At 42.0% G+C, this 25,490-nt stretch overlaps 2 protein-coding genes across 3 annotated transcripts in view; one reads left to right on the forward strand and one right to left on the reverse strand.

Moving 5' to 3' along the window:
* LOC102080896 (disco-interacting protein 2 homolog C) overlaps positions 1 to 21,818 on the forward strand; it is a 33,954-nt gene extending 12,136 nt beyond the window's left edge. Inside the window, exons 4-5 of the transcript XR_003221614.1 lie at positions 17,384 to 17,584; positions 21,076 to 21,818. The gene's annotated coding sequence lies outside the window, so the exon portion shown is untranslated. The remainder of the gene's footprint in view (positions 1 to 17,383; positions 17,585 to 21,075) is intronic.
* mynn (myoneurin) lies at positions 854 to 15,037 on the reverse strand. 2 transcript variants are annotated; one of them, XM_005460969.4, is made up of 9 exons: positions 14,923 to 15,037; positions 14,258 to 14,332; positions 12,467 to 12,737; positions 9,641 to 10,617; positions 7,732 to 7,891; positions 5,989 to 6,167; positions 5,802 to 5,894; positions 5,350 to 5,475; positions 854 to 4,295 (listed from the first exon to the last, which is right to left on the reverse strand). In XM_005460969.4, the coding sequence occupies exons 3-9, from the start codon at positions 12,730 to 12,732 to the stop codon at positions 3,847 to 3,849; spliced, it is 2,250 nt and encodes a 749-aa protein (XP_005461026.1). In that variant the 5' UTR covers positions 12,733 to 12,737; positions 14,258 to 14,332; positions 14,923 to 15,037; the 3' UTR covers positions 854 to 3,846. The 2 variants fall into 2 exon arrangements, with proteins under 2 accessions (XP_005461026.1, XP_005461025.1); XM_005460968.4 differs by having other exon boundaries at positions 12,467 to 12,740.
* Positions 21,819 to 25,490: the final 3,672 nt, after the last annotated feature.

The raw sequence follows: 25,490 nt of genomic DNA on the forward strand, positions 1-25,490 counted from the left end.
AAACAGCTGAGTTTTCAAAAATACCCGTGTAGGTGTGGACGCAGCGTAAAAGAGTTAGTAGTATATTTTATTACTGCCTGTAATTTATTGCCGTTTACTTGTATTTGCTTAATTGTTTACTAAATGTTTGAGGTGTGAAATAAACCGCAATGGAGTTTGTAAACAAAATATGGGTGTGTGTGTTTGGAGGATGTGTTTGTGCGGGGGTTAGGTGGGGGGGCGCGCGAACATTTTTCTTGTAAAAAAGGGGGGCCTGGCAAAAAAAGTTTGGGAACCACTGCTTTAAAGGATTGTCCTCAGTTTGTCTTTAAGTCAGTGTTCTGTGGTTTTTAAGACGCTACATGAAATATTTTAAAATCATCACTGAATATAAGAGTTGGGAGTTCGCCTTGTAATCGGAAGGTTGCCGGTTCGAGCTCCAGCTTGGACAGTCTTGGTTGTTGTGTCCTTGGGCAAGACACTTCACCCGTTGCCTACTGGTGGTGGTCAGAGGGCGCCAGTGTCCGGCAGCCTCGCCTCTGTCAGTGCGCCCCAGGGTGGCTGTGGCTACAATGTAGCTGCCATCACCAGTGTGTGAATGGGTGGATGACTGGTTGTGTAAAGCGCTTTGGGGTCCTTAGGGACTAGAAAGCGCTATACAAATACTGGCCATTTATCATAATGTAAAATCTAAATTATTTGCATTATTTTGCTAGACAGTATTTTTGAGCAATTCCAGTTATTTCCTCACTCCTAAAATACTTTTAATTGATCGGACACTTGTGTTATTTATATATTACCAATCATAAGTATAACATTTATTTATGACAAGAAACTGCTGTTCCTTAAATAGTATCCACTGAGTTCTAGACACTTTGCTCAGTAACTGTGTTTTATTGCAATGTGGATGCTTTCAGAACATACTGATTATATTATAAATCAAATTACATCCTCTAAACAGATGGTTCTGCTTGAGAAAAAACAACAAAAACCAAAACATCTGCAGTGACATAAAGAACAAAAAAGTAAAAATGTCATAATAAACTGACAAACAGCAGTCCGATTGTCCCTTTTTTGTCGGTCTTTATTTTCCTGCTGCTGTTGTACATTTTTCATACAGTAGTGAACTTGTATATGTAATTCACAAATTTTTACAAGTAATGCAGACATTTTACCTAAAACAAAAAAACAAATAAAATAAACAAACAGCTACGGTCATGTTAATAGAAATGCATTTTTCACTCTTTCACACTGAAACAACTGATTTACTTAAAAAAGAAAAAAGAAGAATAAAAAGAGGCTCTATTACATCAATGAAGCCACCATTATCACATGTCACTGCAGGGTGGAACATTTATTGCTTGATAAATAAAGATGTTACATCTTATGATACCAAAGCTCCTATTCACTACGCTAACTATTAAAACGGAGTTGTACTGTATCAGAGTTATTCTTTACAAGCGTTACTCCATCAAACAAAAGGAAGCTGTAATAGAAAAAACAAACAAAAAACTGCAGCCACACCATCCATGTCGGAGAAAATGTTGTGTGAGGTTAGAGGACTTTAAAGGTACTTTTTGTAAAAAAAGAAAAAGAAACAAAGTGTAATGCAAACGTTCACCACCAGGAGGTGGTGTTTCACCAGGAAGCACAGTTATCCGCCCCAAACAGCGCCACCTTCTTCTGTGTAAGTATAAAATGATATCTGATCAGACCTCTAGCTTATCTAAAGTTTCTGTTCGCTTTATAAAAACACTACACAGTCTTTTAGCTACCAAACAAGCCAGGTCAGTGTGACAGAGAGGACACTATACTGACTCACTGCTCCACCTTGTGGTCCAAAGTGGTATTACAGGAGTACGGCTCATCCTTGCTTTAGCTGACATCTCTGCCACAAAATACAAAGATGCTGATTTCCATCCGTCTGTGTATCCACATCACGGTTGTGGGGTCTGCAGTCTAAGAAGACCTTCCTCTTCCAGCCACTTAATCCAGCAGACAGTCCTGAAACACCTCGCTAAAGGAGGACTCTGAACTACCTTAACTGACTCCTCCTACCCTGAGCTAATCGCCCTCTCTCTAATGGAGATCCCAGAAATCCATAGGAGGAAACTCCTTTTTTCATTGCTGCTTATATCCTTGAACTCATTCTTCTGGTCAGATATACAATAATTCACGCTCACAGTAACCCAAAACGCTCGTCTTTGGACTTGTAAATCATCTTCACACAACGGGCTGTTTTTACAAAAAGCACCTTTAAGCGGTTTGAAGCAGGTCAGTCGATGTGAATCAAAGCTTCACTTTCTACAGCAGAAGAAAATGTAGAATCAGTTTCTTTTTTCACACACTTCACCATTAAGCTGGGAAGTGAAACGAGGAACTTGGATCAGAACGTTAGACATCTGAACAACAGTAAATTTTACAGATCTGCTGACTGGGCTCCCCCCCCCTCCCTTCCCTCCTGATTCTGACATCTGCTGATTGAAAAGACAGCACAAGTAATCAAACTGGTCATCTTTATGTGTACAGCTGGTTAATGCTTGGAGAAAACTGGTTACATCTGGTAAACCCAAACAGTGGATTTTACAAGAAGAATGTAGTTTAACTGTGACTCCAACAGTTAGCAGGTTTAAGCACAACAGCATGAAATCATCAGTGCTGATCATGAATGTCACTGCTGAACACAAAGAGAGAATCTTATTGGGATTCTGCAGGTTATAATAATTTGATTCTGCCTTTTATTGCCACTCATTCCTCTTCTCTGCCAAGGAAACAAAAAATCTTCATTAGAAAAATAACTGATCTGTTTTTAGCCTCTTTCAGATCTCCTCACACTCCTTTTTTTCTCAAGCTCAAGACTGGTGTCACACAACAGTATCGGCCACTGACACGGTTAAACTGCATCTTGTTTGCCATGTGACCCGTGTTCTCTTTGAGGAGCTGTAAATCGTCCTGCTAGATCATGACTTTCATTTCACTTCTAATAAAAAATATGGGCATTTTTAAAAGGATGACTGGGTCAGGTTTTATTCTTATAGTTTTGACCAGTAAACCAACTCAACTGAAGCCACGCTGCTTCTTTAAGGGTTTATGTTTTGGGTTTTTTATAGCTTCATTTGATGCTTTTTGCATCAGTGTTAATTTAGTGGAAACGCTCGTCTTGGTTGTTCATCTGTAAATATTTTAGAATCTACTGCTAAAGTAATTTTGATAATAAACCAAATTACAGACCATGAGCTGTGAATCTGATCATCTGTTTCTCATACGTCACAATTTAAAAAAAATACTGGAAAGTTTTTTTAATTGCAAAATATTAAATGTGTGCATGCCAGCGCATCGTTTTTGTACAAACTGTGGTAACCACATCACACGTTTCCAGTTTCAGCCTCTGAAATGCAGAACTTAGTGCTTTTCTCCATTTTAAGTCACAGAGAGCTGAAAGTCTTTGGGTTTTGGGATGTGTGGAAGACAAAAAAAGACTTCTGAGGATGCTACTTGAGACTTTTTTGACAAATAATAATCACATAATGCGATTAATGTATTTAAAAAGTCTGCAAACGCTCCAATGACTGTCTGTCCTAATGGATTTAACTGAATGTGGTGACATATAGTTTAGATTATATTTTGCTGTTTGTCGTCCAAAATATTTTGTCTAACCTTGATGTTAGTTTCTAACCTGACTGCTTGCATTTCCTGTTTGTACCACAGGTAGAAATGATGGTCAAAACTATGAAAATAAAGCCCAAGTTGGACCAAATTGTCTTGTATTGTAGATTTTTTTATCCTGAACATGAGCACTGACTTTATCCCAATCAGCGAGTGACTGTTCAAAATTGAAGTTTAGTTCTGATCAGTGTTATTCAGGCCTCACTGCTGAGGGGGCATGTTGTCCATGTTATCCACCGTCTTGATGATGACAATCTGCTCCAGCGTCTGTGCGGGTGAAGGCGGCGGCCGCAGCTGCTCCACCAGCGCGTGCAGCGTGTCCGAGTTGATGGTCTGCTCCTGATCGGCGTCGAAGGTCACCTGCTCTGCGGTGGTGAGAGGGGGGTGTGTGGGCTCTGCCTTGAAGTCCTGGATGATGGCGGCGGCATCCGTGGCGCTGTCAGCAGTCACGCTGGTGGCGGTCGTGGTTGTAGCAGAGTCAGTGGTGGTGGCATCAGAGGAAACCGCGGCGGGGTCGGTGGCTTTAGGGTTGGGAGTGGCCGGTTCAGGGTTGGCCGGCTCGCACTCAGGGATGGAGCCCAAACCTTTGTTCTCCTGGGAGAGCTTGCTCTGGACGAAGGCCACGGGATGGCTGGTGGACAGCAGGACCACTGCTCAAAGACACAAAACCCAGTCAGACAGTCACTGCTGAAAGTATTCAGAGCAGCCAGAAGATAACATGGAAACAACACCGTTTTACTGCCTGTTCTTTAGAAGGCCTAAAAGTAGAATTGGGAGCTTTGCTGTTGTGCCTTTAAGGCAGCAGCAGCACTGCACACTTGTTAAAGGCAGATCCAACACTCCCATGTTAAGCTTGAGTTAGAGTCCTGGCTCACAACACTGTCTGACTTTGAGCTTGTGCTCTGGTGTGTCTGCTTTACTTTGTCATCACCAGTGGACTGGACTTTGAGCTAATAAATCTGGAACACCCACTTAAAAAAAACAAAAACAAACTTGTCTGTTGTCACAGTTCAAGTAATTCTGATCATCTACACTGGCAGATTATCAACTATTGCTCATTTTCAATCAATAATACTATTACATTTTCACTGGGATCACAGCTCAACCTCAAACTCTCCACTGACTCTACATAATTGTTGTCATCTGAAGTCTGCCACATCGGTTTAAAGATAGAGAGTAACCCCACATATCTGAAGTTTACAGGCACAGACAGCTAATGTGATGTAACATCTCCAGAAACTAGCGTCTTTAATGTGTTGACTGGTCAGCACCCCCCCACCCCCCCTTTTTTTTATAACCAAAACACTGAATTCACTTCCTCTATTACGCACTTCCTCTGTTGCCAGAGAGGAAGTTTCTGCTGCTGGACTAAGTGGTGCCTCTGCAGGTAGCCTGCACACTGCAAAGCGCTCAATGGGATGCTTACAGGCTGCAGCATCCTGCTTTATTGCACAGGACATGGACACTTCAAACAGCTAATGCTAACCAGGATACTGATGCACATGTAAACACAGTGATTGGCTTCCAGCCTCAGGGCTGAATCATGCAGTGACACTGAGGGGTGGTTTTTCTGACTGAAGCTGCAAAAAGATCTACTGACTTTGACTCTAATACATCCCAAAACACTTTCAGGGTTCTTATTCAATTAAACTTTAACAGAACTTTAAGACACACTGGATTTTAATAAACAGGCTGACAGCTCACCGGCTCGGGCTCTCTCCTTGTGTTGCCGAACTTCGTCGGCGTGAGCTTTGTCCTGGTGTTTGATCATGTTCTTCACGCTGGCAAATCTGTTTCCACAGAGCAGGCACTGCACGCCGCTGTTCCCCTCTGCAAACAACGCGAGAACTCATTTAAATTAAGTTTCTGAGTTATAAAGAGAAAACTCTCAGCTCCACACAGTTTCTGACCAATCAGGGTATAAACTGTGTGGAGCTCAGAGCTTCTCTTTATAACTCACTTCATTACTTTCCACACCCGTTGGAGGCACATTTTTTAAAGAGTTTCATTATGTCAATAAAGCATATTTTAGGTTATGAGCTCTCCTGAAAGACAGCTGCAGTTATCAGTAGGATCCTGGTGTGAAACTGGTGACTTTCAGTCCCATCTAACCACTCTTTAAATGTTTGGTGTAACAAACAAAGCTTTAAACTCACCTGGGTGAAGTCGCCGCATGTGTTTCTTCAGTTCAGAGGATGTGACAAATTTGGCATCGCATTTAGGCTGCGAACATTTGTACGGAGTCTCGCCTGAAACGCACAGAAATACAGAAAAATGTCTGTAAAGTCTATTTGGCCAGTGTGGCAGGAAACCAGAGCAGCCTTTCATTTGCACGTCTCTCACCAGTGTGTTTTCGTGTGTGGGCAATGAGAGAGGAAGACACAGAGAAGGACATGCCACACAGGTCGCACTGGTACGGTTTCTCCCCAGTGTGTCGTCGCTTGTGGTACGTCAGCGTGCTGGACTGAGCGAACGCCTGGCCGCAGATGTCACAGACGTACGGTTTCTCCCCGCTGTGCAGTCTGTGGGAAACGTGTTAAAATTCAACTTTATTTATAGAGCAACAACTCACAACAACAAGTGCTTAAAAAAGTCACAGGTGAGAACCACGTAATCACCTTCACATGTGTCCAACCCAGCAACCACATTTTTCTGCAGTGGCCCTCAGACCAGCAGAACTGTTACTATAGAAACTACTGGGTAGTTTAACCTACAATAACATGTCTTATTAGTTCTGCCACTCGTAAACACCTTTGTGTGTGCGAGAGCACAATAAAGATCTTTAACTACCGTATTTATGGGACCATAGGGCGCACGGTATTATAAGGCGCACTGTCGACAAACGGGTCTGTGTTCATACATTAGGCGCACCACATTATAAAGCGCATTAAACGAAACAAAACAGTCAGATAAGTCAAACTTTACTCAACTTGCTTCCTCCACTTCCGTACCATTAATTCATTAATGTTTAATTCTCTGGTAGCTGCTCTATAAACACTGGAACAACAGTATATGTTATTCCAGTGTTTTTCTGATTTTTGCTATGTAACTTTGCACTGTCCACTTTCTGCTGTAACAAATTTCCCACGTGTGAGACTAATAAAGGTTATCTCATCTTACATTAATGACTAACCTCATATTGTGGCTGGATTATCTCAGTTGTTCTCCCCTACTGAAGTTTGGTCCGTTTACAGCAATTTTCCATGCGATTGCATTTGTCAAAAAAAACCATTGGGAACTTTTATCAAGTGGAAAAAGGTTAGCGTTCATTCTCCAGGTTCACTGTGTTATGCTTTGGTATGCTAACATAGCGGTGTCGCTAGCGATCACTAGCACAGCATTATATACCAGCTAGCCCAACTTCAGTAATCTTACAAACGTCGCTATTGTGTAGTTGTCTCTCTACATTCATGTTGGAAGTGATAGGAGAGCTGTACATTTTATTTTTTTCCAAAAATCTCTCAGTCAGAACATGATATATCTTGTTTAGGTAACTAGCGAAACCAGCGAGCTAACTTCCTGCTAACTTCTAACTCCGTTTAATTTAATAAATTCTGTTTTCATGGATGCCTGATGTTAAACTTAATTGTTACATCTGGTAAAGCAGCAACGCAGATCATTTTATTAAAGATGAAAGAATTTACACAGTGTTTGTTTGGGACCTGACGCAGACGGAGATTTGGACCCAGATTACTATGAGCCGTGAGGCTCCTGACTGCGGTAGCCATAACACTCAGACAATCCATCAAGCGGTGCGGCTTCGTAGCTTAGCAAAGTCCTACTAAAACATTTTTTGACAGATTTTTGAGCGCCGTGTACCACATAGAAGGTCAGTAAACACAGCCAGAATTCATAGATAAGGAGCAGCAGATTTTAAGGCGCGCTGCCGATTTTTCAGAAAATTAAAGGATTTTAAGTGCGCTTTATAGTGCGGAAAATACGGTAGTTCCTCAGTGGAAGCAGACCAGCAGCTGACTTGTTATGTCAGTCATATATAACAAAAGGAAGGCTTAAGTGAAGGTGAGTTGCATGCAGATACGCAGGCTCTTGGCCCTCCTGGCCTCAGCTCCTTCCACACTGACGTACCTGATGTGTATTTTATAATTGGACGAGGTAGCAAACTTGAAGCCGCAGCGCTCACAGGTGTACGGCTTCTCCTCGCCGTGGTGCATTCGGCGGTGAGCGACCAGCTGGCACTTCTGAGCGAAACACTTGTCACAATCGGCACAATTGAACGGCTTCTCGCCTGCAACAGAGAAACAAGGAGGACGCTTGTTATACGTGTGTTACATTATATCTGCCTGCTGATGGGTTAAAAGGTTTTCCACTTATCTGGTGACAGACACAGGTCTTCACGTTCACGTTGCACATACTTTCATTTTAACTCAAAGGTCTGCTGAGTGATACGATGCATTTCTGTTCCAAACTTAGACTCATGCTTGTGCTCAACATCCTATGTTTGTCTTCCTGCCTCCGGAGCTTGTTTTTGCAGCTCAGGAAGCAGAAAGTATAGGACAGCTCTGTGACACAGGAAGGAGTCTGCTGCAGAGGACGTGCAAACATCTTATGCATTTAAATGTCACAGAAAAGCAGTTTTACATGTTTAATACGTGTAAGAAACTTTTCTTCTGTTTATCAAGCTGATTTCAACCAAAGTTTACACTGAAATTATGAATAAAACCAGCACACAAGCATCAACGCTCGAAGTCAGGTGACAGGAAATAACAGGGAATTGATTAGAAACAATGCAGCAGGGTTACAGACTGTATATAAATGATGGAAGAAGTCCTGTTTCCAAAGCAAACATAACTGGAAGTAAGACTACAAAGTAGCATCTGAACCCAGAAACTCATCAGGAGATGTTTCGACTGTAAAGGCATCAACGGTTCAAAAGTTTTTGCAACTTTTTCTTTTAAAATTACTGCAACTCTTGAGCCATTTGTACAATTGAAAAATTTTAATGGTGTCTGAAAGCAGTGAGATTTTGTTTTATTTTGCAAAAAACCCAAACCAAACCAAAAAACCTTTCACTGATTAGGGGTTAAAGGGTTAATGAGGTTATAAATCAAAGTAACCAAAGTTTGATTGCTGGCTGCAATGAGCCTTGCTGGTAGGGCTGCACGATTTTGCATAAAATGAGATCACGATTCTCTCACGATTTTCTTTTCCAGTATAAATATTTATTGCACTTATTAACTGCACATCAGCTTCGTAACAGTTGAGACTGAACATAAAAACAATAAATGAACATAAATGTCTCACATTTTGTTGTTGCCGCAAAATGTTGTACTGCTTGTAATTCCATCTCCACCGTTGCTCGACACTGCGTGTATAGAGCAGGTAGTGCAACATTTGAAAAATAGTTGCGGGACGGCACTGTGTAGCGTTTGTCTAGGGTGTTAATCATTTTCCTAAATCCCTCGTTTCACAGTGTTGATGGGAGCGATATCTTTAGACAGGTGATAAGTGATAGCCTCCATAATTTCTTTGTGCCTGCAGGAGTTCGACGGGTATGGGGAAGCGCTGTGTAAGGTTCCCGTTATTGATGTGGTTGACTGGGACGGATTTTCTCCTGTCACTTTCTTGGCCTTTACAGCTTCGTGATCTCTCACGTGCTCTCCGTTGTTTTATCCCTGCCAATTTTAGCAACCAGCTGGCTTCTGTATCACGTGGTATAAGGCTCCGCCCTTGTCATTTGTTGCGCAGGAAGAGTGAGCGCTTGTTTTCATGCAGATTATGTCCCGGATCAAAATGTGGTACAATCGTCATCTTTCTTTTTTTTTTCTTCTTTTTTTAAATCGTTGTCATTTGGAAATGAGATCGCACATAAGTATGAATTGAGATCGCGATTTTCTAACGATTAATTGTGCAGCCCTACTTGCTGGTGTATTTTCTTGTCTTTATACACTTGATTATAAATGAAAAGGTGTGTAGCAGCCTCACATCTTCACGAACCCAGTAACAAAAAACACGCGACACTCAGTGCTGAGCTCACCTGTGTGTATGCGCAGGTGTGTTTTCAGCTGCGTGGCCTGCCTGAAGGTTTTGGAGCAGAAGATGCAGGCGAACGGCTTCAGCCCCTTGTGGATCTTCTCGTGGCGGCGCAGGCTGCTCACATCTTTAAACAGTTTGTTGCACTCTGTGCACGACAGCGACATCTCGCCCAGAGCCAGCGCATCCATCTCCCCGATCTCACCCTCTTCCACTCCCTCCCCCACCTCCTCCTCCGTGCCTCCGCTGTCATCCCTTGCCTCCTCCTCCTCCTCCTCCTCATCGGTCTGTCCCCTGTTTCGGCCCCTCCCTCTCCCGCGGCCTCTCCCTCTCCCGCGGCCTCGCCCTCTCCTCCCCTCTCCGGTGCTCAGCCTCGCCCTCTTCATCCCAGGCTCCTCCTCCTCTTCTTCCCCCTGTGAGGGGCTCCAGTCTGCTGAGGTGTCTCCAAAGTCCTTCACGCTCGTATCAGAGTCATCCAAATAGAGTTCTTGACTTTTTAAGCTCCCTCTTCCTCTTCCTCTTCCTCTCCCCCTGCCCCTGCCTCTCCCTCGCCCTCTCCCTCTATAGCTGTAGATTTTGGGCGTGCCGTCAGTAGAGCTGCTCGCCTCCATCTGCTCGTCGCCAAAACTTTTAGGCTTTCTACCTCTCCTCCCGCCCCCTACTCTCCCGGTGCTCCTCGGCGTGCTTGGGGTGTACTCTTCATCGTCTTCCACAAACATATCTCTGCCCTCATCATCCTGCTCTCTGCTGCCCTTACCTTCGTCCTCCCATTCCCCCTTAACAGAGACTATGGATAGTGGGACTGGGGAGTTGGGGGTGCTTGGGGAGGCGGGGCTGGGAGGCGAGAGACCCGTCTCTTTATCTGCCTCTGACTGTGACGTTTCGCCGAGTTCAGACCAGTGAGGGAACTCCTCCAGATATTTCGTGGCTTCGGTCATTCCTAAGAAGATGGCTGCTCGCCGTACGGCTGCTTGTCGGGTGCTGAAACCAGAAAGAAAAACATTTTACTCACCAAAGTACCAACTCAAAATTCAGTTCACAAGTGTCCCACGCCTACGATCTTCTCATAATCTAACATCATGTGGACTGATTTCTACATGCATGTTTTCTCCGTGCTTGCTGGATTGCACTGCATACATTTCCCCAGGAGAGTCTCACATGAGAGAGTCTCTTGATCTCAAGAGTTTCACTTCCTGATTAAATAACAGCTTAGGCCAATCAAATAATGTTCATTCATAGCTCCTGTGGAGCATTAGCCAATGAAATCACGCTAAAAAGATATCCTTAGAAACTAAAGTGGCTGCTTGTGCAGTATGTCACTAAAATGTTGGAGAAGTTGATCACTCCAGAGAATAATCGGTGGGGAACTCCAGGCTTCAAGGGCTGGTGTCCTGCAGGTTTTAGATATCACTCAGGGTCAACACACCTGAGTCAAATGATTAGTTCATTTTCAGAGCTCTAAAGAACCTTAAGACATGTTGAGGAGGTCATTTAAATCAGCTGTGTGGGATCAAGGACGCACCTAAAACCTGCAGGACACCGGCCCTCGAGGCCTGGAGTTCCCCACCCCTGTTGTACATAAACCTAAAACACTTGCCTTGTGAGTTATTGTTTGTTGTTGTTATGGCAACAGCACCACCAAACACAGCTAGTCAACGTCAGGTATGAATACCTTAAAGGGGCGTCCGCAGAGCAAGTATCTAACAGTGCCATGGCAACCAGTGACCGCAAGAAGTCAGTCCGGAGTGAAAAATTGGTCAATTTAGAGGCAACTGGTTGAAACAATTACTGATGAGAGTGAGGGATATGGACATCTGACACAGGACAAGGCGATAATGCAGCAGAGTGCTACTCAGCAACAAGACCCTGAAACAGCTGACCGACCATCAGCGACAAACTGATGACCAACGCATCGCTTTCTGTGTGGACGCCCCTGCCTGGAGTCCACTAATCACCAACATCATCAAACAAGTGGCTCAAGGCAAAACTCAAACTATGCGCTGCGCTTAATCAAGCAGTTTGCCTGTACAAGCAGGTGAGCTAACGTTAGCTAACACATATGGTCAAAAGGAGTGACTGCAGGAAAAAACTACAGTCAACATTAGCAGGGCAGACAACATCATGGGGATGGTTTGGTCTTCTGAGCAACATTAACCAAAATAGGATCTCTGCTCAAATGACCAAACTGCAAACAATATCACTTAGCAAAACTCTCCTAGCTAACAAAGCAACATCCTGTCTTGAAGAAGCTACTTTCAGTGCTTGATTCAAAACAGATCTCCACAGCGTGTAGCACCACACGTTTGATTTTGTAAACCTTTCATAAATACATTTTTGTGTCCTCCTGAGATCTTTGGCTTGTTGGCGAACATGTAAGCTACCATACTACGAAGCCGCCATCTAGATTTGCAGCGATGAAGAAGTCTTCAACGCTACAAAACAACCAAGAACTTATTCACACAGCTAGCAGGCTAACTGTATCTTGTGTGCTAACTTTAACTCTGTACTGTCTGAAAAGCTATTTAGCTAGCTTTCTTAATTAAAAAAACAAAACAAAACCTTAATGAGCTAATGTGAGCCACAACACCAACTAATAATAAGCACATTTTAGCCATCAGTAAATCACATAGAGGCACAAAGCAAAGATGTCTCACTAACATTTACTTTCTATAACTTGTATGTATCTGACGTTGGCTTCATCACATCCAAGTCTACTTTGCTGTCATTCTGTTCATATGTTGTACACTCAGGTTGTTGGGTATACAGAATGTAGAACTGTACAGGATAACCGTGATCTGGCTGATGCTAGCTTCTAAACCATCACGCTTACCTGCTGAGGTTCATGTGTCCCGTGTAGACGAACTCCAGAAGCTTCTCCAGCGAGTACCGGCTGACCTTGTCGGGGTCCAAAGTCGTGATCTCTTCCCCCTTTTCAGCATGGGAGGAGAAATACTCGCTGAATGCAGCGAGGATGTTACGGTGAGCCCTGAACTCCACGTCCTTCACCATTATGGTGATGTCACACAGAAAGTCCATCTCCCGCTGCTGGTGCAGGCGCTGCAGGAGCAGCTTCCCATGGTTGAAGACATGCGCCATCACTGCTGCTGGAAAACAGGCGAGGGGATCCTCATCACTAACGCAACTTTGTATGAAGGGAGATGTTTTTCTTGTGTTTGAGCCACTGAGCTCCAGGAGTGATGTAAACAAATTACTGCTGCCACAACACTTTTATCCAGAGTTTTTTCTGCACTAAAAATACCTTTAACCCATTTTGGCATCATTTACTCAATTATTATAAACACTCAGAATGGACTGATCTTGTGGAGTCAACCATGAAAAGCCTGATTATTTTATAGCTTTACATGAAGCAAGCCTTGGTACGGTGGGTGGGAGTGGCTTCTGTGTCTTAAATACCTATATCAGGGCTTTATCCTCTCTGTGACATCAAGCAGGTCAAAGAGGGAAAAAAAGCTGTTGCTTGTAAATATAAATCATTTTTTTGAATCATTAGACCTTAGAGATTGACTGAATAGTATTTACTACCTGTTTGAGGCCTTGAATTATTCTCATACACCTGAGAACATCGAGGGACGACTTCAGTAAGGCTAGATTTTATATTAGCTCATCCACTCGTACCATACAGGAAAAAAAGCTAGAAAAAACCCCCCTCTTCTAATAATATCACATTTATGCTCACTGGGGAAAGAAAAAAAAGCTTTGAGTCTTCAAAAACATCAGATTCTTCTACTACAGAGGACACAAGCTTTTCCAGCACTGATGACACCAGAAAACTGATGGATTGCAGCCAGAGATAAACCTGAGGTTACCTCTCTAACTTAATCCTGCTTCATACGACAGGCATCTGCTAACAGAGCCACAGGCGTGACTTTGACACAATATTTATTTGAACAATTTTACATATTAGCCCCTTTGATCAGTAATAATCAGCACTGTTCCTGAGATAAGTCAGACTGATCAAATTCTACCTGAGAGTTTCTTTTATATAAGGAACATGTCTACATTATGACCAAAAAGCGGTCTCCTTGGCTGAACAGCAGAAAATTAATCATGTTTTTTTAGATTACGGTAATGTCCTGTTTACTGGCTTAGATAAATCTGAGCGATATAACAACAACAAAAATAAATAAATAAATAAAAAAACAAAAACCAATGACCAGACTATTAACGAGTTCTATTAAGCAAGTTCACACTTTTTCTATTTTATACTCTTTACAGAAGCCCCCAGTAGACTTACGATTCATTTTAATGTTAAATTTCAATTATATAGTAATGTATTTATTCCTAGTTTTGTGTGTACAGTATTTTGTGACTGCTTGTCTGTGAAAAGCACTTCTATAAATAAGCTTTAATTTAATATCTACCTGTGTGAGGCCTTGAATTATTCTAACACGACTAAACACATCCAAAGAGCCACAAACACCTCATAAACGTAATAAACCTCCCCTGTAGGTTTATACTAATGACTCACCTGCTGGAAATCCAGTGTAATGTTTCTAATATTTTTAATAATTGTGCAAAATCTAAATAATATCACAAAAAAACCGTCAAAGCACAGATTTCTCGTGGATTTGTAAAACTTGATAACAGAGTGAAAACTTACTGTGAGTAGTGTGTCAGAGCTGCTGAAGAGTCACAGCTTCGCCTCCTCTTTGCTCTCGGTTTGTAGATTTCTCTCCTGTTAATGACAAAGAGAGTGAGAACGAACCGCGGTGCATATTAAGCGTCTAATTAACAGCTCAAAATCTAAATACGGGCTTGTGGACGTCTAACATCTGAATAAAAGCTTGTGGACAGGTATAATGCTCTGAATCTACAGCCTTGGCAGGTGAGATGAAGAAACAGTTTTGGAAAATAAAAGCTCCCGCCCGCTTCCTGAGCAGGCCTCGGGCTGAGGCTAAGGCTAACAGCGGTGTCGCCGTTGGGTTCAATTTACTCCTGCTCGCCGTTTAGGTTTCTGCGCAGACTTATCTGCACTTTGGGTGAAGTAGAAGCCTCCAAACAGGAGAGCAAGGCCCACGGGTGTTTAACCACAGCGGATCATTCACGAAGCAGAAGCTAACTGTTTTCGTAGTGGTAAAAAGCGCGCAAAACATTGTGCTCTTATTTCGAAGGTTTGTACCGGCGGCGCCGACGTAAGCGGCCACAAAAAGCTGCACATGCTTATTTTAGCGATAGCTAATGCCCATACGTCTCGAGCTGCAATAAACAAATTGCGTAAATACGCGATTTTACCCCACAACAAAGTAAATAAAAGCAGAAAAGTACCTTCTAATATCCGCGATCTTCAGCCATAATCCACGTGACATCGAAGTTCTCGCGAGACGACGATATTGATCAAAGAGACTATGGGTTCGGTCAGGATAGACACCGTCGCTCCCTGACAAAGGACGACAGTTGGGGAGGGTTACTATCGTTAATATGGGATTAATAGCAAAAAATAAAAGATTTCATTTCATTTATATTTAACCCTTTAATGTCTAGAATAAAAATATACACATACGAAGCTAATAAGTAAAAGTTGCCCAGAAAATAAGGCGTTTTTTAAGCGACACTGATTTTGAGATGTTCAAAAGTGCCGTTGTTGGCTGATATTTATAAATAGCATAGCTGTATTACCAAGTAGACTGTAGGCTATTTATCTGTCAACAGTCATGCAATTTAGCACGTGTATTTTTATATTTCATATTATATCAGTACTATTATATCGTAGTACTAGCAATAATAATATGCAAGAATAATATTTAATACTATATTCTCCTTTTTCCTGCTTTACTTACAACACAAGCAAGAAATTATTTTATGTGCAGCCTATATATGACTCAACTATATGTACATTCAAGAGTAAAATGTAGTTTTTATCATGTTTTAATTTTGGATTTTAAATATAAATTCAGATGTGTACAGCCCAAAAAGGGAAACATTTTAATCTAAACGGTCGACCAAGGAACACAGGAGGAAATAACCATAAATAAGGAATTAAAACTGAACATACTGATTTTTTTCATATAAAATATGTCTAAAATAATTTATGTTTCTATAATGGACTCTCAATATAATAATATGGGTTTTTTTTCTTGATAAAAAAAATAGCTTTAATGCTTGAATGTCAGAGAAATCCAGTGTGATGGCTCAAAAATGTGAATTCAGTTTGTTTCAGAATGAGACATATAGATGTGTACAACAGAACCAAAACAACACGTACAGCATGTTTTGATACAGGAGCAGATATGGTAGAGGCTTTATGTACTGACACTGTGTGAGTGATGTAAGTGTTCAGTAGAGTGATGTCCTGTGGAAAGAAACTGCACAGATGCCTGCTTGTTTTGGCGTACAGTGCTCTGTAGCGCCTACCAGAGGGAAGAGTTGGAACAGGTTGTGTCTAAGTTGTGATGGGTCTGTAGTGATGTTGCCTGCTAGTTTCATTGCCCTGGCTTTGTACAAATCATGAATCAAGGGCAAGTCGGCAGCAATGATTCTTTTGCAGTCCTGACTGTCTGTTGTTGTCTGTTGGGGCGATCGTGGCTTAAGAGTTGGGAGTTCGCCTTGCAATCGGAAGGTTGCCGGTTCGAGCCCCGGCTTGGACAGTCTCGGTCGTTGTGTCCTTGGGCAAGACACTTCACCCGTTGCCTACTGGTGGTGGTCAGAGGGCCCGGTGGCGCCAGTGTCCGGCAGCCTCGCCTCTGTCAGTGCGCCCCAGGGTGGCTGTGGCTACAATGTAGCTTGCCATCACCAGTGTGTGAATGTGTGTGTAAATGGGTGGATGACTGGACGTGTAAAGCGCTTTGGGGTCTTTGGGGACTAGTAAAGCGCTATACAAATACAGGCCATTTACCATTTACCATTGTTGTCTGCTCTTGTCCTGTTTGCCGGCTGATCCAAACCATACACCGATGGACGAGCAGAGAACAGACTGGATTATTGCAGAGTAGAACTGGACCAACATCTCCTGAGCTGGAGCAGGAAGTGCATCCTCTGCTGGGCCTTTTTGATGAGAGTGTCCATACTGGGTGGGCACTTCAGGTTCCTGGGAGATTATGGATCCCAGAAAAATGAAGGTTTCACAGCAGTGCTGCTGAGGAAGGGAAGGGGAGATAATGGAGAAGGGCTCCTCCTGAAGTCATCTCTGCGGTTTTGAGTGTAATCAGCTCTTGTTATTCTGACTGCACCACAGAGCCAGCTGTGCAACCCCACATCTGTATGCAGACTCATCACTATCCTTGATGTGTTCAGTGACTTAACAATTTTGACAGATGGGTCTTCTGAGGTGTCATCATTTGTGTAGAGGGAGAAGACCTATTGCAGCATAATAAGGGAATCCTTCCTTATGCTGCAATAGTTGTAGGCTGCTGGGAGATTCCCATGATGCACTGGGTGTTTCTCCTTATTCACCCTTCTCACTATGTGTTAATAGACCTCTCTGCGTTGAGTCATATATGTTATTAATCTCTGGCTCTCTTCCACAGCATGTCTTTTATCCTATCTTCCTCTTTTATCCCAAACGGCCGCCCCTCCCTGAGCCTGGTCCTGCTCGAGGTTTATTCCTGTTAAAAGGAAGTTTTTCCTTCCCACTATTACCAAAGCAATTGCTCATAAGGGGTCATATGATTGTTGGGGTTTTCTCTGCTTTATTGTAGGGTCTACATTACATTATAAAGCATCTTAAAGGCAACTGTTGTTGTGATTTGGTGCTTCTCCCCAGCCTCACCTGCTGCTTCTTGTCTTTCAGAAAGTTTGTGATCCACTGACAGACGGAGGCTGGGACAGTGAGCTGAGTGAGTTTGGAGCGGAGGACTCCAGGACATGTAACAGGGCAGTCGAGGGGTTGCAGTGTTGAAGTGCAGTGCTATGTTGACATCATCAGCCACTGAGCTGTTTGACCAGTAGGTAAACTAAAGGAGTGGAGCAGGGGACATGTGATGTCTTGCAGGTAGGTCAACATCAATCTCTCAAAGTATTTCATGACTACAGACGTGAGGGGCACAGGCCTGTAGTCATTTAACCCAGTGATAGAGGGTTCCTGGAGGACTGGGAAAATTGTGGATTGTTTGAAACAGTAGGGGTCTTCACATAGCTCCAGGGATCTGTTGAAGATCAGTGTGAAGATGGGAGGCAGCTGATCAGCACAGCCTGGTACCATCATGATCTTTTGTCTCTCCTTGCCTCAAATCTTTTTCACACAAGGTGTGGTGTGGGTGGGCGTGGACTTGGCTATGTCATGTGGCTGGAGAGGCCAAAGGGTGTGAAATAATAAAAATAATAAATAATAACAATATGATATTTAGTTTTTTACAAGTGTTTGGCGCTATTTAACAAGTTTGGCTCACACTCACGCTTATTCAACAAATCAGTCATTTCAGAAATCTTTGACTGAATTTATTTAGGAAATAATCAAACTGATGTTTAGCTACAGTCGTGCTTAAGATTTCCTCTTAATCACATTTAGAGGCCTTGAAAAAAACTGCTTATGATCCAAATGAAATAACAACGAGGAAAACCTTAATAAAATGTAGAAATTGGTGTTTTCCTTATTTCGTTTAGTCCAAGTTTCTTCTTTTCTTTATCATTTATAAGCTAAACTGTTGGTCTAAACAAACAAACAAACAAACAAATGAACAAACAAACAAACAAAAAAAGGTGTTAATCATAATTTATCAGAATATTCAGGTGAGTTAACAATTCTTATTTACATATATTTTTATAAAACTTCCCATATTTACGTCACTCTATTAATGAAAGCTTCAATCCTCCTCTACATCATATTCAGTGACTCAGGAATTTCATAATAATGTGCAGAAAAAGAATAAACTGAGCCTGAGCTGCAACAGTGTGCAGCTCAGACACTAAAACGCTGTTTTGCACTCATCATGCATTATGCATGGAGTGAAGGAGCTGATTATTGCACAGAAAAACACCTTCAGCCCCACATTCAGTCCAACAGGCTGCTGTGAGCTGTTATCCTGCTTGGGTAATTATGGCACTTTATTCTGCTCACGTGTGATATTCTTCTTGCTTTTAGTCATAATTAGACTCATTCATCTGCAGCAGATGATTTGTTCTGTAGTTTCACAGGAGAAAATTGCTGCTCTGGGAATCATTTCAGCTTCCAGTGTTAATCGTTGAAGTGAAGGATCAAAACAATATCCTGCAGGTGTGTTTATTGTTTTTGTTGACAGCTAATTAAAACTTCTAACCTCAAGCAAATAACTCCCAAATTGGCAAATGTGGACTGTATTAAATGTGGAGAAGTGGTTTCCCCATGAGTCTGACCTCAAACATGATTGTTTTTGGCAGCAAATATTTTCAGATAGATTTTCAATGATGTTTTTATGTGTGTGTGTTCTTCAGCAGCAGCCAAAGCTAAAGATCAATATCTTTACAGTCCTCTAAAGATCAATAATTTTGTGTATAGACATCACAGAGCAACGGTTAACGGCTTTAAATGAACAAGACACGTGTAGTAAAATAAAAAATATTAAATGCATTCACTTAAATGACATCAGAGGACAGCGAATAAATATTTTTTAAAGTTAAACCTCTGATAAAATATTTAAAAATGTACATCTCATGGCTCTGATTCCTGATTTTCATGCACAGGCAAAAAGGAAATAGAGGAGGTTTGGATTAGATTTTAGATTTTTATTGATAATAACAAAGCTACAGTAGCACTTCCGAGCTTGCTGCACTTGCATGAAACTGCATTAAAATGCCACCACACCAGGGGGCGCTGCAGGCTCAACTACAGTAGGGTGATTTGGACTCAAAACGTTATTTATTTATTTATTTTTTTACGTATTTATGTATTTATTGTGAGCTTATACAAATGGATTTAATATAAATGGAGTAGTCATGTAGTTAAGAAAGAAAGACAGAAAAATTGTTTTATGGCCTTGATGTTTTCATACTGGCGACAGTTACGCCCATAAACCGTTTTAAAGCACCATTCGATGAAGACATTTTATAGCAATACAGCTGAGTTTTACTGCATTATTATTTATCGCCTGCTGGCACACAAACTTCCTCTAATGGCTGTTCACATGAGGCCACATCATAGTGATGAAAGTTCATTAGAAGTTTATGTGCCGCTTAAATTTGTCGAAAAGGGGACTCGGTAAAAACACGACATTTTTATTAATGTTTATGAAAACGCCTAAAAATCTTTCCATTCAAAGATGGAGAGGTGGTTCGATGATTCCCCGGATGTTTTTCTATACAGGAAGATAAATATATCAAAAATTGTATGTGCACACTTTGAAACAGGGCTCACATCCTGTTTCTTTGTATTTACTTCACTTTCTTGTTATAAAACACATGCAGTGGATATAATGCATCTCTCTGTCTCTTTAACCGCTTATCCACCTTTCGATCATAGAGAGCGCTGGAGTCTTTCTCAGCTGTCACACCCTGGACAGGTCACCAGTCCATCGCACTCTCACAGCCACACCCACGGTCTGTTTAGAAACAGTTAACCTGGCACGCGTGTCTCCGGATTGAGAGAGGAAGTCCGGAGAGAATCCACGCAGGGACAGGCAGAAATGCAGACCAAGCAAAAAGGCCCCGGCTCACCAGGACGATCCAAACAAAAACGTCCTCGCTGTGAGATGGCAGCGTTAACCTCTGCACCGCTGTACCCTGTGCACTGATACAATGCACCATATCTAACCCACTGTCAGTGATTACTCTATCTTTATGCTATCAGAATATGTCCATCTTTTAAAATGTACAAACATAATTCCGACTGACACATCAAAAGCTATTTACTTTTTACTTTTGTCCAAAATAGGTGACGGTGAGAAGCGAGGGCTGACGTTGTCACACAGATAAATACCAAACCTATAAAACATCCACTTTCAGTAATGACACAAACCCAATCATTCAACTAAAAACAAAGAGAAAATAAAATTGTTCCTCAGTTAGCTGCTAAATATTCAGTCAAGGACTTTAAACAAAAGTTATTTTTGTGTGTACTTTGTCTCTGTACTGCACCACGATGGATTTTAGTCTTGTGTGGTCATTTTTGTTACTCAGGTGGGGCTGCTGTGGCTCAGGAGGTAGAACCTAATTGGAATATCAGCAGAATCCCCTGATGCACGAATGGTAGACGGCTGAATGAAGCTTACGCTATGAAAGTGCTTTGAGTGCTCAAATAGAGTCGTGTTAAGTACCAGTCCACTTTACCTGCCCATGTTGGAGGGCCTGATGGAACCACTGTATTAAATCAATAATTTATGTATAGATGCTGAACACATGTTATCTATAAAGACCACATACATGTTAACATTAAGTGTGGTGCTAAAGACGCGGGTCTGAGTCCACGTACTGTATGTCATTCTCCCTTAAGAGCGTAGACACATTTTTATGCCACACGTTTCATGTAAATGTTGCAGGATTACAGATAAACATTCTTTCCGTCTCATGCAGGATCGGCAGGAACGTTTGGCTTCCCTGGAATGTGACATCACCTGCATCGCCTGCACCACCCGCATCTGTGAGCTGCGTGCTCTGTCTGCAGGCAGTCGCTCACATCTGTGATATGTGAAGCTGAAAAAAGAAGCAGGAAGTTGTTGAATGATAAGCTCTGCAGATCTTTGTGTGTCTTGTGTCATTCATGTAAAACAGGATAGACAAAATAACAGAAACAGCTTGGTGTAATTTTAACATTTTATACTTTCTTTCTACAGTTATCTGACAGCTGTTGCCACTTTTCAGCTTGATTTGACAATCAAACACATAAAGAACCCAGAAACACACAGATATGAGCTGAACTCTGTTCTTTTTTATAAATTCAACATGCCGACATGCTATTTCATTACAGCCCCAAGGCAGAAACCTTATCAATATACAACTGCTCGACTGATCTTTCACACAAATATCCAATCAACAACAAGTCAAACCTGGAAGCAGACGGGCTACAGCAGAAGACCACACTGGGTGCCACTCCTGTCAGCTGAGAACAGGAGCTGAGGCTACAGTTCACACAGGCTCACAACAGAGGATTGGAAAAGTCTCCTGGTCTGATGAGTCTGAATTTCTGTCTCAAGTCCAGATTTTAAATGGCCTGTATTTGTATAGCGCTTTACACATCCAGTCATCCACCCATTCACACACACATTCACATACTGGTGATGGCAGCTACATTGTAGCCACAGCCACCCTGGGGCGCACTGATGGAGGCGAGGCTGCCGAGCACTGGCACCACCGGGCCCTCTGACCACCACCAGTAGGCAACGGGTGAAGTGTCTTGCCCAAGGACACAACGACCGAGACTGTCCAAGCTGGGGCTCGAACCGGCAACCTTCCGATTACAAGGCAAACTCCCAACTCTTGAGCCACGATCGCCCCGATTTTAGGGTCAGAATCTATGGTAAACAGCAAGAAAGCATGAATCCATCATATCTTGTATCAGCAGTTCAGACTGCTGGAGGTGTAATGGTGTGGGATTATTTTCTTGGCACACTTTGGGCCCCTTGGTAAAAAGTGAGCATTGTTTAAATACCACATACATATTGTTTAAATACTACCTGAGTATTGCTGCTGACCATGACTATCCCTCTATGACAACAGTGAAGCCATCGTCTGATGGCTGCTTCCAGCATCTCATGCTGTGATGTGAATGTGGACCAAATCTCTGAGGAATGCTTCCTGCTTCTTTTTTGATGCTATGCCAAGAAGAAGGCAAAACGATTCCTTTCCTGTCGTGGGAAGTTGTAGCTAATAAAGCTCCAGCACACGCTGTGGTGTAGAGGCTGCGATCAGCTGAGCTGCGCAGCTGCTTCTGCTCTGAGAATCCTTGATCATTGTGGATTTAGCAAACTGAATGCAATATCAGCAGAAGTGAAACGAGCCATCACGGCTGCTGCCTGCAGACAGTATAAAGCTAGTTTAAAGGCAGAAATCAGTGAGTGAATGAGCATCATCATCTTAAGTTTAATTTGATGTCTGCTACTACTGAGCATGAACAGCACAGCTGCTCTGTACCAGCCCAACATAGTGCATTACTGTGCTGCAAAGTAACCAGCTTATTCTGCACTAAACTCCCCAGTTTTTAATACAGCCTTTGAATACCACAAAGTTAGTATACCTATATTTGTTTTGCAAGATGTTTCACAATATGAACATTCATGTAAGTAATAGATCGAATGTAAGAAAAACAACAACTCTAAAATAAACAAGGATATTAAAATGAATGAGGATATTACATGCAAACTTTACATTTCTAGTTAATCAAATGTCACTGAGCAGTCTTTACCTTTGAATAAAACCTCTCTTCTTCCTCTTCCTCTCCCGTCCTTTCTTTCTTACATCATTCTCTAGCTCTATATTTTGTTACAGACTGAATTAAATATGAATACAAAAGACAGAAATTGTAAATTCTTCAGTTAAAAATAAGTAAAAGTAGGTCCTCAAGATCACCATGTTAGGTTAAGAAAAGTTATGCACGATAGATATTACACTTTACAATAGTCACAATAGTCCAGGTGTCATATGAAGGAGATAGCATCGTCTCTTATGTGTTACTGTTGCCTCCAGTTTATGTTCAAATTAGTTTGATGTCCAGAAGGTGAACAGTGATATGAAATAACTCTCCTCAAATTTATCGGCAGAAAAATAAAGATTCAAGCAAAGCACACACGCCTAAAGGTTCTACTCAAGTAAACAAAAAAGTCATTGACAAAATCTTTATGAGAGTCAAAAGGAAAAGAAGAAACTGTTCGTGGTAGAGAAAAAGTCTTTCCAGTAACAAGATACATTTAGGATAATGGTCTTCATTTAATGTGAATGTTAATGCAGTGAGAAAATGATCATTGCCTAGCAGGTGAGTGTCCATTTGGCAAAATCAATTTCCTCAACTGGAGGAATGAATAAGTGATAATTATCTATCTCTACATGCAGCAGATAGACGAGTTGGTCAGTCTCATTTTGATCTGACTGACGCTTCTCTCACAACAATTCAGTTCAAAGTTTTCTTGTATCATCACTGCAAAGCACTCAAAATATGATATATATCAGCTACACATGATGTACAGTGGAGGTAAGTGTGCCTAGAAGGTAGCCAACTTAAATAACTGCATGAGTAGGAAAACCTCATTTGCATTATTTGATGGGTTATCAGTCCCTGCAGCTGCGGTGTTTGAGTTGCAAATGCAAACGAGGTACTCGAGTGAGGCTGGAAATGAAAGAGAAATATTTCAGCAGCTAGTCCAGAAATCATGACACTGTCCGGTAAATAAACACACCACAGGCTCGCTATGAGGGAAGAATCCACTGTGGTTTAATTCACTGTGTGTGTTTGCATGAGCCTGTGCATAACACGCCCCGGTGTTTGCACAGCACAGCAAATAAACGCCTTCAGGTCAATGTGTGTGTTATTAATGAGCACACAGAGGGAGAGTTTGAATATGAGATAGCTTAGGGTTTATAGTGCAGCCATAACAGTGGCTTTGTGTGAGAGAGGAGGCTGCTGATGTGGAGCCATGTGGCAGGTCTGTCCACAGACTGCGGGGCTGGAACCAGGATTTTATAGACGCAGAGGCTGGGAGTCCTGCATGCAGCGGGAGGAGGAAGCAGTGTTTGAATATAACAGTGCAAATAGATACACGCCTATTGTTTCAAGGGTTTGTTGTTATGGAGATCAGATTTGGACCTAAGACCAACTTGCAGAGTCTTCTAATAAATAAGGATCTGAGGAACTTTATTTTCAGGGGGAGCTCGACATCTTTTCAGAAGGGACAAGACAACCTCCCTGTACAGACTGCCGAACAAGCCGGTCCTCGCCTGCACACAGAAACAAGATCATGTAACAGCATTGTTTGCAGTCTGGAACATAAACAGAAGAGGCAGGAAGCACAATAAAACACACCTGCCATCAATTAACCTGATCCAAGCACAGCACCAGAGCCACTGGCTCACAGCAACCCTACTCTCAAACCAGTGCAAATTAATCCAAAGAGATGTAGAGGTGAGCTTGTACCAAACTCCTCTATTACTAAGAAATGCGCAGGGATCAACTGGACAAACTGAAAATGTCTGACACAGCTGGAGAACTAGTTTATAAACAAGAGGAAAGAAAAAATGGGCACCCAAGGACCGACAAAAGAAAGTCAAGACAACAGCTCCAGTCAGCAGTCGAGAAATCACCTCCTGGGTCTCTCATTCGGTTTAGCTCACATCATGAGGTCAAGGACAGAGTCCTCTTACACCAGGCTCCTCAGTCATCTGAGCTCTAAATCAGCACTGGTGTTAATCTTACATTGTTATATTTTGGAGAGTAGCAAAAGGATGTTTTGGATAAAAGTTAGAGTCAGGGTTAGGACCGTACCACGCAGACCTCAGAGGGTTAATAATGTGACGGAGGCTTGAAGCTTTGCCCCGGACAGTTTTTTTCCTGTCACAATGGTCATTGTTTTTCTATGTTCAAGCTGGGCAACTTTTCTTCTTCAGAGCAAAGAGCTGCAAAGGTTCAGGTGTGGTTTTGCAGAGGAAGCCACTAGTTCTTATCAACTACATCAAAGCAGAGACAGAAAATATCATGATCGGAAGCTGTGCAGCCTGCCTTTGAGATACATGAATTTGAATGGTATTTTATACGTTATGAATGTGAATTATTGTCGTGTGAATAAATAATATAATTAAAGAATGAAATCTATTTTAGTCAGACTCTGATATATATTAAAACCGTTCATTGTGACCTGGAAGCCATCAGAAACTGTACAGTAGGTTAAGCTGTTTTCACTCTGTGAGTTCTTGCTGTGTTATTTCATGCAGTTCATAATACAGAGAACCACTGAAAATATAAATTCACGATCAAATTTGTCATTTTAAAGACAAAGGAATAA

Source organism: Oreochromis niloticus, linkage group LG9 (assembly GCF_001858045.2).
Source record: "Oreochromis niloticus isolate F11D_XX linkage group LG9, O_niloticus_UMD_NMBU, whole genome shotgun sequence".
Taxonomy (NCBI): Eukaryota; Metazoa; Chordata; class Actinopteri; order Cichliformes; family Cichlidae; genus Oreochromis; species Oreochromis niloticus.